The 13,012-nt window shown below is 34.5% G+C and overlaps 2 protein-coding genes across 5 annotated transcripts; one reads left to right on the top strand and one right to left on the bottom strand.

Annotated features, from left to right (window-relative positions):
- The first annotated feature begins 2,106 nt into the window (after window positions 1–2,106).
- On the top strand, window positions 2,107–5,967 carry LOC132046872 (uncharacterized membrane protein At3g27390). The gene is made up of 9 exons (XM_059437677.1): window positions 2,107–2,461; window positions 2,576–2,684; window positions 2,764–2,962; window positions 3,056–3,189; window positions 3,726–4,014; window positions 4,111–4,217; window positions 4,299–4,473; window positions 4,746–5,194; window positions 5,271–5,967. Exons 1-9 carry the CDS (start codon window positions 2,377–2,379, stop codon window positions 5,467–5,469), a joined length of 1,746 nt encoding a protein of 581 aa, XP_059293660.1. The 5' UTR covers window positions 2,107–2,376; the 3' UTR covers window positions 5,470–5,967.
- A 4,235-nt stretch (window positions 5,968–10,202) lies between these two features.
- LOC132048328 (cyclin-dependent kinase inhibitor 1-like) lies at window positions 10,203–11,886 on the bottom strand. Of its 4 annotated transcripts, none has more exons than XM_059439234.1 (4): window positions 11,076–11,886; window positions 10,868–10,914; window positions 10,617–10,787; window positions 10,203–10,536 (listed from the first exon to the last, which is right to left on the bottom strand). In XM_059439234.1, the coding sequence occupies exons 1-4, from the start codon at window positions 11,343–11,345 to the stop codon at window positions 10,473–10,475; spliced, it is 552 nt and encodes a 183-aa protein (XP_059295217.1). In that variant the 5' UTR covers window positions 11,346–11,886; the 3' UTR covers window positions 10,203–10,472. The 4 variants fall into 4 exon arrangements, with proteins under 4 accessions (XP_059295217.1, XP_059295219.1, XP_059295218.1 ...); XM_059439236.1 differs by having other exon boundaries at window positions 11,166–11,883; XM_059439235.1 differs by having other exon boundaries at window positions 10,617–10,772; window positions 11,076–11,882.
- Window positions 11,887–13,012: the final 1,126 nt, after the last annotated feature.

A 13,012-nucleotide genomic window follows, 5' to 3' on the forward strand; every position in this document is an offset into this window, starting at 1 on the left:
TCCGAATAGACCTAATTTTAAGCAAATGTTAGGCCTTAAGGCAAAAATTTCGTGAAAAGCTAGGGCAAAAATTAAAGACCAGTGCGTTTAAAGGGCAATCCGCACATAAAAATGCATAGATGTTGCATTTTGGGCCAAGTACTAGTGGGGTAATATTTCTTTCCTGAGTGATAGCATATGTCAAACGGGTTCATATATATATATAAGAAACACGATCTTAAAAAATTAAAATAGTAAAGGAACTTACAATGTCGAGTAGGATGCTACCTGATTTGATTGCTAAAGAGATCCAGTACCTGAAGAAGTTTGCTATTAGCATAAAACGACATACTAAAATAGGTATGCCGATTTTTCCTGTTTTATTTATGGTAAAAGACTATAATGACTACTTGACTTATAAAAACGAATTAATGGGGTTGACTAATAGGCCAAACTTTAGCTCTATGGAGATTGTATGGAAAAACTATGTACTCCTTACGTTCTCTTTTATTTGTCCATTTGACATTTTAACTCCCTTTTCAAAAGAAACATGAATGATATGGCTAAAATTGGAAAAGAAAATTGATTCTCTCTCGATTTATTAAAACAAACAAGTAAAAAGATTATTTTTTTTTTTTGTTAAACTAAAGGGAGGGAGGAAGTAGTAGATTAGGGACCAAAAATTCCTTTTAATCAACAGACTAAACTTCATGACTATATAAACTATTTCCATAAACCTTGAGCAGGTTAGGTTTAGCCTAATTTGCCTATTCAAATGTTTAGTCATGCCAGGCATAAATATTGCTTTGTGTACAAACCCTGAGTATTTATAGGACCCCCCTCCACCCCCACACCCCCACCCCCCACAACCCGAAGGTTGAAGAAAAAATTTTAAGCATCCAATTAAAAGAAAAAAAAAACGTGGAATTACCAAAAAGAGACGGCCAATGAGGAAGAGTTTGACCAATTACACTCCTTATCTTTATTCTTTCAGAAAGTGAAAAACGTGATAAGATAATATGTATGGAACATAAAATCGTTGTGCTGATTGCTATATTTCATTATAATTATAAGTTTTCCTAAATAACGACTTATTAGATGATTGAGATTTGTAGATAATTAATTATTAATTAAGCTAAAGAAAGTTCATTCTTAGAATAGGACTTTATTTTAGCTTAGTGGTTATGTTTTTATTTCATATATATTTCCAGAGGGAAGAGAAATGGTTAGGGAAAATGACAGGTTCATGAGAAAATTAGCTTAAAAAAAGGGTTAAGTCAAAAATTAATGGCCTGCTAAGCTTGACTATCATCCACGGCAGCCATCGTCGGGGGACGGAAACTTTCTTAATTTTGTGCTTCACACGTAATCCAACCAAAACCCCTCCTTGCTTCTTATCTTATCCCTGCTAAGTATATACTGTAGGAGTATTATTTTCATCCCATCTTTTCAAATAAAAGCACATGCAAGATTTAAAAAGAAAAATTATTGCCCTTGCAATGTCTAAAGTTGCTCCTCTAGTCGCATCACCCAGAAAACAAGGGGACTCATAGCACTATCAAAAGATGTAGTAAGATGATCGAGATTTTTCTATGTAACTTTGAGTCTGAGAATTAAAAAAATCCTTTAAAGGAGCGCTTTTCCCTTTAACGAGTGAGTCATACATAATATCAATCTATATTAAACAAGCCCGTAAATTTCGAAATCAGATGATTAAAAAAATTGCTAACTCCAATTCATGGTATTGTAGCAATTTTCAGTACCTTTACAAGAAAAAAAAATGCTAGTTATTTAGTATTATTAATGTTTAGAATTATCAGCTGTTTGATATTTCGATTCGTTCTTTATGGATTTCTTGTAATCTAAGTTGTAAAGTCGTTATCATGCTAAAATAGGCAACGGCACTTCAGGTGCATTAATAATTAAGAGAAGAAATGAAATAGTACTAGAAGCTAGCTACTATTCTCTATGATGCTTTAACAATATTTCAACTTCCACGCCTCTCTGTTTCTAGAAGACAAACATATCTACTTGTTTTTTCCTGGCACCATTCAAAATAAGTTGGCTGATTTTAAGTAATGAAAGAAATAACCAAGGAAGAAAAGTCTGCATAATTATTGATATTGTAATTTAATAAAAGGGGCACGCCAATTTTCATACAAAAATTAATCCTCCAATGACTCTGACTCATCCTTTACGTCATGGACCAAGACAGTATAATTCTTGAGTCGTATCAAACTAATTGGTTTAAAATCAAAGTATCTTCTTTGTCTCTTGTTCCAGCCTAGCTTCTCTCTTTAAAATTTTCGGAAGTTGTCTTTCCCCCATAACTGGAGTTTCTGTTTCTTTGACACACACACACAAAAAAAAAAAAAAAAAAAAAAAAAAAAAAAGGACATGACCAACAAAGTGGATTATTGGTTCCAGGCCGTTTATGTTGTTTTGGCGTTTTGCTCTGCTTTGATTTTGGGTGCTCTCAAAAGTTAGTACTAAATTTTTTATTTTTTTTCCCTTTCAAGATTTCTAATGTGTGATTTTATGATCATGGTCTGTGTTATTATTCCTGGTTCTCAATTCCAAAATTTGCTGATTGCAGGTTTGCTAGTGGGTCCAATTGCTGGCCTAATACTCATTTTAGGAAATGTTGGGGTGATTTTATGTCTTTTCCCAGCACATGTTTTCTGGACAGTTTACACCCTTGTCAAGTAAATGCCATTTTTAGGCCCTTCAAAGTTTCTTTTTTGTTTCTTTCTTTCTAACGTGGATTTCTTCATTATTGAACAGGACTAATAGGTTTGATGCGCCACTTAAAGTTGCCTTCTTGTTCGCTTTGCCAGCTTTATTTGCTATTTGGTTGGGTTTAAGCATAGCTGGTAGTGTTCTTGTGGGAGTTGGATATGGATTCTTCGCCCCTTGGGTTTCTGCTTTTGAAGCTTTCAGACACGACGACAACGATTATAACAAGTTCATTCACTGCATTGTGGTAAAAAAAAAAAAAAAGAATCAATTCTTGTTTGTTCTGCAGTTTAGTAAATTGTAATGATTTTAAGGTTGTTTTGATTATGTTAATTTTCAGGATGGAACATGGGGAACCATAAAAGGTAGTTGCACTGCTGTCCGAGATTTTGCAGATATGTGTTATCATTCTTATCCAATGTATTTGAAGGAACTGCGTGATTCCCCTGCTTCTCTTGACTTTCAACCTTTTAGGTTTGTTTCTAATTTGCCTTTCTATGTTAAAACTTTCCGCGAAAAAAAGACAATCATAATGAATCTCTCATATTGTGTTATACACGGTATCATGCCCATATTCTAATAGGGCCATATTATATTAACAGTCAACTTACCACAAATTATTTAGAGGAATAAGTCAATGAACTACCCTTGACTCGGAAAATAAATGGGGTTGACTTTCTCCTTGCCCTCAATGATCAGATTTCAAAAAAAAAAAAAAAAAAAAAAAAAAAAAAAAAAATTGAAACTGGGAAAAATCTATTCTGCGGAAGAAAAAGAGTAAGAGTAGAAATCAAGAAAAGAGAAGATGATAGGAAATAGTATGCTAAGTCTAGAAAATGATAAGAAATAGTCTAAGGAAGAAATATTTTTTCATGAATTGTGGGAAGAGATTTATATCAAGCAGGAAAAAGAGAAAAGAGGATAATAACTTTTCTTATTTGGCTACGAGCATTTGTTCAATTCTCTTCTCGATAACCAGGGAATAAAATAAGCTAAATGCTGTGTTGCAGATTCATCCATGTACCAGGATGTATACTGGTTGGTTTAATGGGACTGATTGTGGAAATTCCTCTTTACACTGCTATAGCCATAGTGAAAAGCCCATTTATGTTGTTCAAGGGATGGTATAGACTCATACATGATCTGATAAGCCGCGAAGGCCCATTCCTTGAAACTGCATGCATTCCCATTGCTGGCCTAACAATCCTTCTGTGGCCTCTTGTTGTCATTGGAAGTGTCATAATGGCTATTTTCTCCAGCTTTTTCATTGGATTATATGGAGCTGTTATTGTTTATCAGGTAATTTATCCCTTTGCCTCCTTTAATTTCTCAGTTCTGTCTGCTGTTTTAGTGTGACAGTAAGATTTATTATTAGAAAAAACTGTCTCAATTCAGGAGAGGTCATTCCAAAGAGGTGTTGCTTTTGTGGTTGCAATGGTGGCAGAGTTTGATGAGTACACAAATGATTGGCTTTACCTTAGAGAAGGGTCCATTCTTCCAAAGTAATTACTCGAGTTCTCCCTATATTTCTTTGCGCGGTTTTCGTATTTGCCAAGATTACTGATCATCTTAATCGCAGCCAGGCCTCATTATCGAAAAAACAAGGGATCCAGTTTGTCAGAGCACTCTGTGAAACGAAACAGTTCAGTACAAGGCAGATTAAACTCGATATTTTCTGAAGCACCTGCAATGCTTGTGCCAAGCCTAACGTCGTCTAGATCAGTGAGGGAGGCAATACAAGAAGTTAAAATGGTGCAGGTGTGCTTCTCTTTCGATGTTCTTTTACATGCTATTTTAGTGAAGAGTACACCAGATGAAAACACTTTCTGGCTAATTCGTAAAATGCTGACAATTATGTGAAATGATTGATGATCTACTTGTAACATCTTTATATGTAAGTTATCTCTAACAACTTAAGCTTTTAGATAAGATGGTAACACAATACAACAGATCTTTCATAAGAAGAATCATATTTTTCTTGTCTTGGAAACCATGAAATTGGGTAAGTGACATGTCACAAAAATTGACAGGTGTGGCAGAACATGGCAAGATCATGTGAACTAAGGGCCAAGGAATTATTGGACGCGAAAGTGATAAACCCCGGCGACCTAGATGATTGGTTGAAGACAAAGCATGGTCTTGATGTTGCAGTCATCAACGTTGGTTTACCGTGTTATACATTTCTACAGATAATCTTTTATTCCATAAAAGCCGGATCAGATGGACTGTTCCTTCTTGAGGATCTTGAAATCACTCACCTGAACAGACCTCAGGACAGATTGTTGGACTGGTTTTTCCAACCAGTCATGGTCCTCAAGGAACAAATTAGAGTCCTAAGTCTAGAAGAAGGTGAAATGAGGTTCCTAGAGAAAGTAGTCCTTTTCCAAAGCAACTCTGAACGCTTTAAGGCCTGGGAAAATGGAAGCGTGGCACCTCAAGATTCTCTTAGAGCTGCCCAAATTGAAGGCATAAGCCGAAGGTAAGTCTCTTTTTAAAATTTTCATCGAATTTGGCAGTGTTAAAACAAGATTTAAGAAATTTCATTGCTTTGGCAGGATGGTGGGAATGATTAGAAGTGTTTCCAAGTTTCCAACTTATAGAAGGAAATTCAGACAGATAGTGAAAACATTGATCATGCAGTATTCCAATAGTTCCAGAGAAGGTTCCACGCGATCTGTTCCCCGTTCTGTAATAAAGAACAGTTCCACCAGATCAGTGTCCTCAAGATCAAATGGTTCTCTTGAAATTGTTTGAACATTCTAAGTATGGAATAGTTATCTTTAAGTCCCATCACGATGATTTATGTGAGTTCATTAAGTTTCATTGTTTGAAAGACTTCACAAAGTAGGCTAACAATTGATTTCCAAAGCTCAAATCTCTTCCTACGGACAACTTGAGGAGCTTAAAGACATCTTAACAGAAATCGTCAACAACACATCAAGAAAGGTCTCAAGCGTAGACCATACAGTCTTTTTCAGAACACACTATCAAGTGAACTCAACAGGCTTTAGAGATCAAAAGAATCTGTTTTTTTGCACAGATGCTAGTTCTTTTTTCTTTTTTTTTTCAATTTCAGTTATTTCCCTGTTTGAAACTTGTAAAGCCATGACTTTTTCTTCTTTCTTCTTGTTTGTTTTCCTTTTTCCTTTTAAGGGGTACTTCCCAATAGAGTGAAGTTTAGAGTGGGAGATGATGTAAAGTACTGTTATTTTTCAATCGGTAGAATATTGGATCATTCTACGTTTTGCTCAAGATGGATAATCCCATATGTAATATGTTGTTGAATTTCAATATGCTGTAAATGGGATAATTGGCGTCAAAAGGCCTTGTTTTCCCATGTAAATGAGTTAATGACCACAGTTTCTCCTTCCTCTGTTGTATGAAGAATGGTGGAAATAGTGTTTCATAGTCTCAAAACAAATAAAGTTTCCTTCTTGAATTGGGACAATCAATGGGAAACTTGGATTAAAATGTAAAAGCAAATTGGTATTAAACTAAAACTAGAGCGTTATTGGTATTATCCCGAACTAAAACTATAATTAGACTAATTTATCCAGCGTTGGGATAAAATAATCCCAAGGTTAATAGTCGATTTGGTTTTGTCCACGGAGGACAAATTTATTAGTCTTTGATATCCCACCTATAATTCACTGAACAAAGGACATACTCGATGAATATTGTGGACTGTAGACTTTGGCTACTCCCTAAATTCTATTGTGAGTGTAGAGTCAAATGTAAGAGATGGGATAAAATAATCCCAACAAAAAAAAAAGTTGAGCCAAATTAACAAATAAAATAAAAAACATAAATAGGATTAAATTTAGTGGGTTTCATTTTGTACGCATGTTTTTGTGCGTGAGGAACAAGTGGCAGTGCAATAGGATAAAGAGTAGCATAGTTATCTTTATCCAAAAAGGTCAATCGATTTGACCAAAGAGTTTTTTGCCATTGCATAGTTACTATGTACGAGTTGCCAAATTTGGCAATACAAAAATTTCCAAATTCGTCAACCATTGTTGCACGCGTGGAATTATATTTAATTAATCTTAATATTAAATAGACTAATTTTACTTAGCTTACCATTTTGGGTAGTTAAAAAATAGTAACAATTATGAAGAACTATTATAAAGAAATGAATAAATCTACTGGAATAATAACAAAGGAAAAAAAAAAAACATAACATTTCGAAAACTGAATATTGTGGACTGTTGAGATAAAGTTTCAGTACTTAATAACTACACAAGTAACAAAATGATCACGACATATTTAAAGTATGCTAAAAATTAAAACTCCCAAATGTTAATTGAAAATTAAAAAGTAAATAACTTCGAATGATAATATAGTTTATAGGTTATATGATATTTCAAAAACCACCGAAGTGTTAATATTCAAAGTTTTTTTTTTTCATTTCATGCAAAAATTAAATAAGTTATATTTGATAATATTAGTTAAGATGAGATTTATTCATTTCTCTATAGTTCTTCATAATTAAAGGTTACTACTTTTTAACATTTGAAATATATTTTCCAAACCCAAAATGGTAAGCTATTGAGTAAAATTAGTCTATTTAATATTAAGATTAATTAAATATAATTAGGTTATGACGCGTGCGAACTGTCTCCTGCAACTTTTCACAATTTCTGCCTAGTTCTCAGCATAAAGAGCAATTTGTCAAGACTAACACAATTTCTTTTCTCAGCATAAAGAGCAATTTGTCAATTAATCAATCAATTTAGTTGATCAGTCTTCTTCTGTCAAACAATTTGAAGTTTCTATCTAGCGATATCTTGTAGACCAAAATCAAGTCCTGCAGAACGTGTTGATGACTCATTTCTTTACATCTATTCAAGGCACTATTGGCGTTGCAATAACCATGCATTATATTGCTGCAACAATTTGAATCTCAAAGCTAATTTAGTAGGCTTGTGCGGGGGCGATAAAATACAAGAAAACAACCTAACTCTCAGTAAAAGAAAACCTAGATCGAGCAAATTAGGACAGAGAGAGTATTAGTCTTTGCTTTACCTGGTTATTTGTAGTACATAGTTATAGCAATTCGATCTTTTTTATCGTCATGAAAGTTCTATTTATCGCAAGTGAGGTGACCTTGTCGTTTATTCTCCATATGCGCGACAAAACTTGCACCAAAGTAAGATGGCGTTATTCCTGTTTTTATTTTTATTTTTGCCAACGAAGATGGCGTTATTTCAATTAACAATTTTGGCAAAACTGAAATACCCCCTCCGTCATAATTTACATGGCACTTTTCAGATTTCAAGAGTAAAATAACTTCTTTTTTACCGCAACTCTTTCATGTCTTTTGAATATTTAGAATTGTCAAATATTGTGACTTATAATATTTTTTATGTAGTTTCCAAATATGTAAATTTTATTTCAAAAAATTTAAAGTTCTAATTTACGGTCAAAACTATAAAGTTTGACTCTCAAAATCCGAACGTGCCACATAAATTGAGACAGAGAGAGAACCAAATAAAGATGCTAAAAATAAGTGTTGAAGTTAAACACTTACCTGCATCCGATATTTATACCTAATCAATGAATACAAAATATGTTTTTTTATACATTCATTTAATGTTTAATCATGATTAAGTGATATGTATTCAATTTTAATGTTAATTAACTGCAAAAATTAAGTAGTTTGGTTTGGTATCGATACCGGGTATAAATACGTATTTACCAACCGTATATACCCAAATGGTAATACTCCAGTAGTCAATGGTATAAAGAAGTAGAGGGTACAGTGTGGCGGAACAGGATTTTAAACAATTCAAAATATATATCACAAACGAAAAAGCCATAATATTATATATATACATAAAAAATAATTTTCACCTTGTATATACAGTGTAATTTTTCACCAAATGGATGAACCCCCGCTCCACCACACCCCAAATAAGGAAGTCTGTTTCAACAGATCCAAGAAGAATGCTTGTGTAACAATGATGGAACATGGAAGCAGCATTTTCTGCGTCTTTTTACTGCTTTACAATTCCTTTCAATTACAGAAGTAGCGGGTACAGACCCCAAACAACTTTTGCTCCATGCTAACTTTAAAAGAAATTGAGCACTACACTAGACTTCATGTACCGCTTTCCCGGGGCTAGAAGAACGACATACAATGCAACTATGCAAGTCAGTTTTCGTGCATAAGCAGTTTCGTTTTGCAATGAAACCCAAATTGCCAAAAGAGCAAAAAGGAAACACTCTAAGGGGTCGTTTGGTACAATGGTGGGATATCCAATGGGATTAGATATCTTACTTTCTATATGTGATCAATGGCGGAGCCAGAATTTCAGCCGAAGGGGTTCAAAATATAAAAAAGTAAACATACGAAGAAGCCTAAGGGGGTTCAACATCTACTATATATATATAAAAAATAATTTTAACTTAAAAACGGTGATTTTTTTTCCGCCGAGGGGTCGTCGATCCCCACTCGGCTCTATGTGGCTCCGCCACTGTGTGTGATAACTAATTTCACCATTTTAGTGTAAAAGTTATTTCAAGATTAGCTAATACTCCAAACTATACATGGGATAAAGTTAGTTCCAAATTTTATCTCATGTTATCTCGTGATTATTATCCTTTATCTCATATGCCAAACGATCCCTAACAGAGATGAAAGTATAATAATTTTACCAAGTGCTAATAATTTTACCAAGTGTGTAGTGTACTTTGTGCTAGCTGCATGCATGGAAAGGTCCACAATATTAAAAAGCCTGTAGTAGGATAAGTTTCCCTTTATTCAGCACGTGTCCGTAACTTACACAGCAAGGCCTATTGCTGCGTTTTTCTGTACTGTAAGTCTGTAACCTATCACTGCCTCTGCTCTCCGCTAGTGCCTCTAGCGAATATTCCAGTCCTCCACCTTGGACGTCAGGTTTAGTCCCCCCATCCACACTAGAAGAAAATGGATATTTTCCAGATACATTCCAACAGAATCACCAAATCACACTCAAATTTCAGTGCCTTACTTGCGAAGCATTGTAACAACGGAATACTCCTACTTTCTAGTTTTAATTTCTTCCTCAATCTCATACTACAGACTAGCTAAAAACAGTACAATTGCATTGAACACAGACAAATTCAATATCTTATGGGTATTGTTGGTTTTAACAAAGAAAATTAGAGAAATAACAGGGAAAGACTTAGAAAAAATTACCGGTACATAATGAAGTCAAACGGAATTATTTTATTTAGCTATGTTTAGCTCTGCATTTATAGGAACAAAACAGTAAGAAAATAATCATAACCTAACCTAGAAGATCTTTGCACAATATATGTTTAACTAACTAATTACTAGTAACAAATAGGAAAAGCTAGCCAACAAACTTTTAACTAGAATTTATTAAAAAAACTAAAGCACTAAAATAAAGTTACGTCCAAAAGCAAAATTCTAACAGGTATGAAGAATATGCTACATTCGCCACGTAAATTGCACCGGTAAATATCGAAAGTAAATTCACAAATGAGAACAAGAAGAAGAGCTCTTATTCAGACAAATACTAACTGCTTCTGTACGCATACCGTCCAAACTCCCGCCCTCTATGGAAACCAAAATCACAAAGCCATAAGTAACAGAACAAAAAAAGAGAACTATTAATAAGCGGAAACGGTCAAATATACTTGGAAATACTAGAACCACTGTCACTGGACTACCAACAAATTAGAACTGCTGCTATTGTTATGGTCTTAGCCCTAAAATATTGCGTTGGTCTTGCGGATTCATTTTCATGGTTTCATTGTCGAATCCATTCATAGCGACCTTCCAATGGCTCCTCCTTAGCAAAGTCAAAGTTGTATCTGTTACAACACGCACATTCATGAATCATGATACTCTTTCAAATGCTTAAAAAATGTGAGAAAGAGAGAGAGAAATGTACTTTTCTGCAAATCGTTTATGGAGATCTTTCTCGGCTGCAGCAAAAAACTCATCAAGCTGATCAACCTCGGAGGGCATTGTTGTCTCCGTAAATAGGCAGCGAGGCTTAGCATGTTGTCGTCTCGGTGTTGTCTCCAGTTTGTGAACTTTACATTCGCTGGATAGAAGGACGCTTTGTTTTAAATAAACGGTGAAGAAAAAGAAAAGAAGATAAAAGAAACACCATGACGATGATGTAGAACGCATATTTACCTTTTTCTGACCTCTGAATTACTGTTTGCAATTTTCACACTGTCGCCCTGGAAAGTTCAAAATTCGAATATCAGTCCGTCATCAATTTCACGAAAACGAAAACATTTAGTAATGCATTAACTTGATACTATCAGAACTGAAAGCATTACTGTACATATGCAGAAAAATGGAACCGCGAAATTTGTAAAAGTCAAAGAGTTTCACATACATCCAGATCTATAAACTTGGAGCTGATATCGCTTGATCCATTGTTATCTGCAAAGCAAGATGCCAAAGCGTCATCAAAGTTAGAACCCACAGCCGGTTTACTCAAAACAGTGTTTCCGTTGGAACTGAGCTCGCTCACTGGAGACTCTAAACTCGCCAGTGCAACCAAGACTCCAGAGTGACGACTTCTAACGCGAGCTACAGTTGGTGACCTCTCCAAATCACCATCACACATCTTCCTCTTCTTTGTCATCTTCACGGCTACCTCCATAATCCAGTTCCCTTCGACTTGCACTTAAAAATGGGTTAAAGGGGTCTTATGTCTAAAAATGGATTTTTTTGGAAACATTTGATGACTTATTGTCCGAAGATTTAAAAATTACTTTACAGAGTTACTTCTACAACTTGGATCGATGGAGATTTGAGGAACTGACTCGTTTTCCTGCTATTAACTTTCACTAAAATTTTGATAGTTCTCTCTTCATTGAAGTCAAATTGTACGTGATAAACTCCAACAAGTTACAACATTCTTCTCTTTTTCTCTTCGACGGACAAGAATTGTTTGTTACTATATAAACTCGGAGAAATGCAGAATTTTGGCACACCAGAATCGTACGATCTGACTGAGGATATCTTGTTTGTTCAGTAGTGTGGGGAGAGAGGAAGTGTTAGAGACGGTGATGGTGATAATAATGATAGACGCATTCCGTTTAATCATTCCACTCGGTTCCTAATATTGGTCGCTTCGTCTTGTGGTCCATAGCTCTATCTGTGACGCTTCTTTTTCCTTACCGTAAAGGGATTCTGACGTCGCCGTTAGGAGGATAAATACTCTTACGTACAATAAAGAGAGGCCTAAATATATTTTGCCCAAAACCGACAAAAGATACTCCCTCCGTCCCAATTTATGTGATATAATTTAACTTGCAGATGGAATTTAAGAAAGGCGATGACTTTTGAAACTTTTGTCTAAAACAAGTCATAGATATTTGTGTGGTTGTAAATCATTTCATTAAGGATAAAAGGGAAGGGTAAAAGGGAAGCTTCAAGTAAAATTATTTCTAAATATAAAAATATATCATTCTTTTTGGAACAGACTAAAAAAAAAAAAATGTATCACATAACTTGAGAGAGAGAGAGTACTATTTGCTTGTGAACAGAAATAACGTTTATTAGGCATAATTGGACTAACAGATAAGGTTAATGAATGGGATTAGACGAGGAATAAGATCCCACTATGACTAGTCACAAATACTTTTGATTTTAATTTTTTACTATATCTATATTTATCGTTTATTATTCAGCTTACCGAAAGCATGATCTCTTAAATAGGAGGTTGGAAATCGATGATTAGTATAGATGACTAATAATGAGTAGATATGCGTTTTGCTTTTCCTAATCAGTAGTATTAGTATTATTTTCGTCATTTTTATATTTTAGATCATAATTCTTTATTCTTAATTCTCTATTACCACTTATTGTCTCTTCTTCCTCAATTTTTTTACTATCCTGCTAGTGTTACTGCGTTTGTTTTCATAATTGTCGTGCTTATGCTTTATTTGAGCCGAGCTAGGGTCTATCGAAAACAACCTTTTCTTTGCACAAAGGTAGGGGTAAGGTTTGCATACACTTTACCCTTCCCCAAACCTACTTGTAGATTACACTGGATATGTTGTTGTCGTATACCTACTGTTTGCAGTGTACATAGGTTGAAAAACTGTACCAAACAAGAAATTAGTAATACACAGAGCTAATGTATGTATTATTTTTCTCTAATGGAGTATATTCTACCAAACGACCTAAAGAAAGAAGAAGAGAATTGCATGGTGGTAAGTTTTTATAGCCATTTAGTATATTTTTTTTCCTTTTCCCAAATCATAAAGTAGTCAAAGGGCTTATTTACATGGTAAAAAGCTGGCCAACGTATTACTAAATCTT

This window comes from Lycium ferocissimum, chromosome 2 (assembly GCF_029784015.1).
Source record: "Lycium ferocissimum isolate CSIRO_LF1 chromosome 2, AGI_CSIRO_Lferr_CH_V1, whole genome shotgun sequence".
Classification (NCBI taxonomy): Eukaryota; Viridiplantae; Streptophyta; class Magnoliopsida; order Solanales; family Solanaceae; genus Lycium; species Lycium ferocissimum.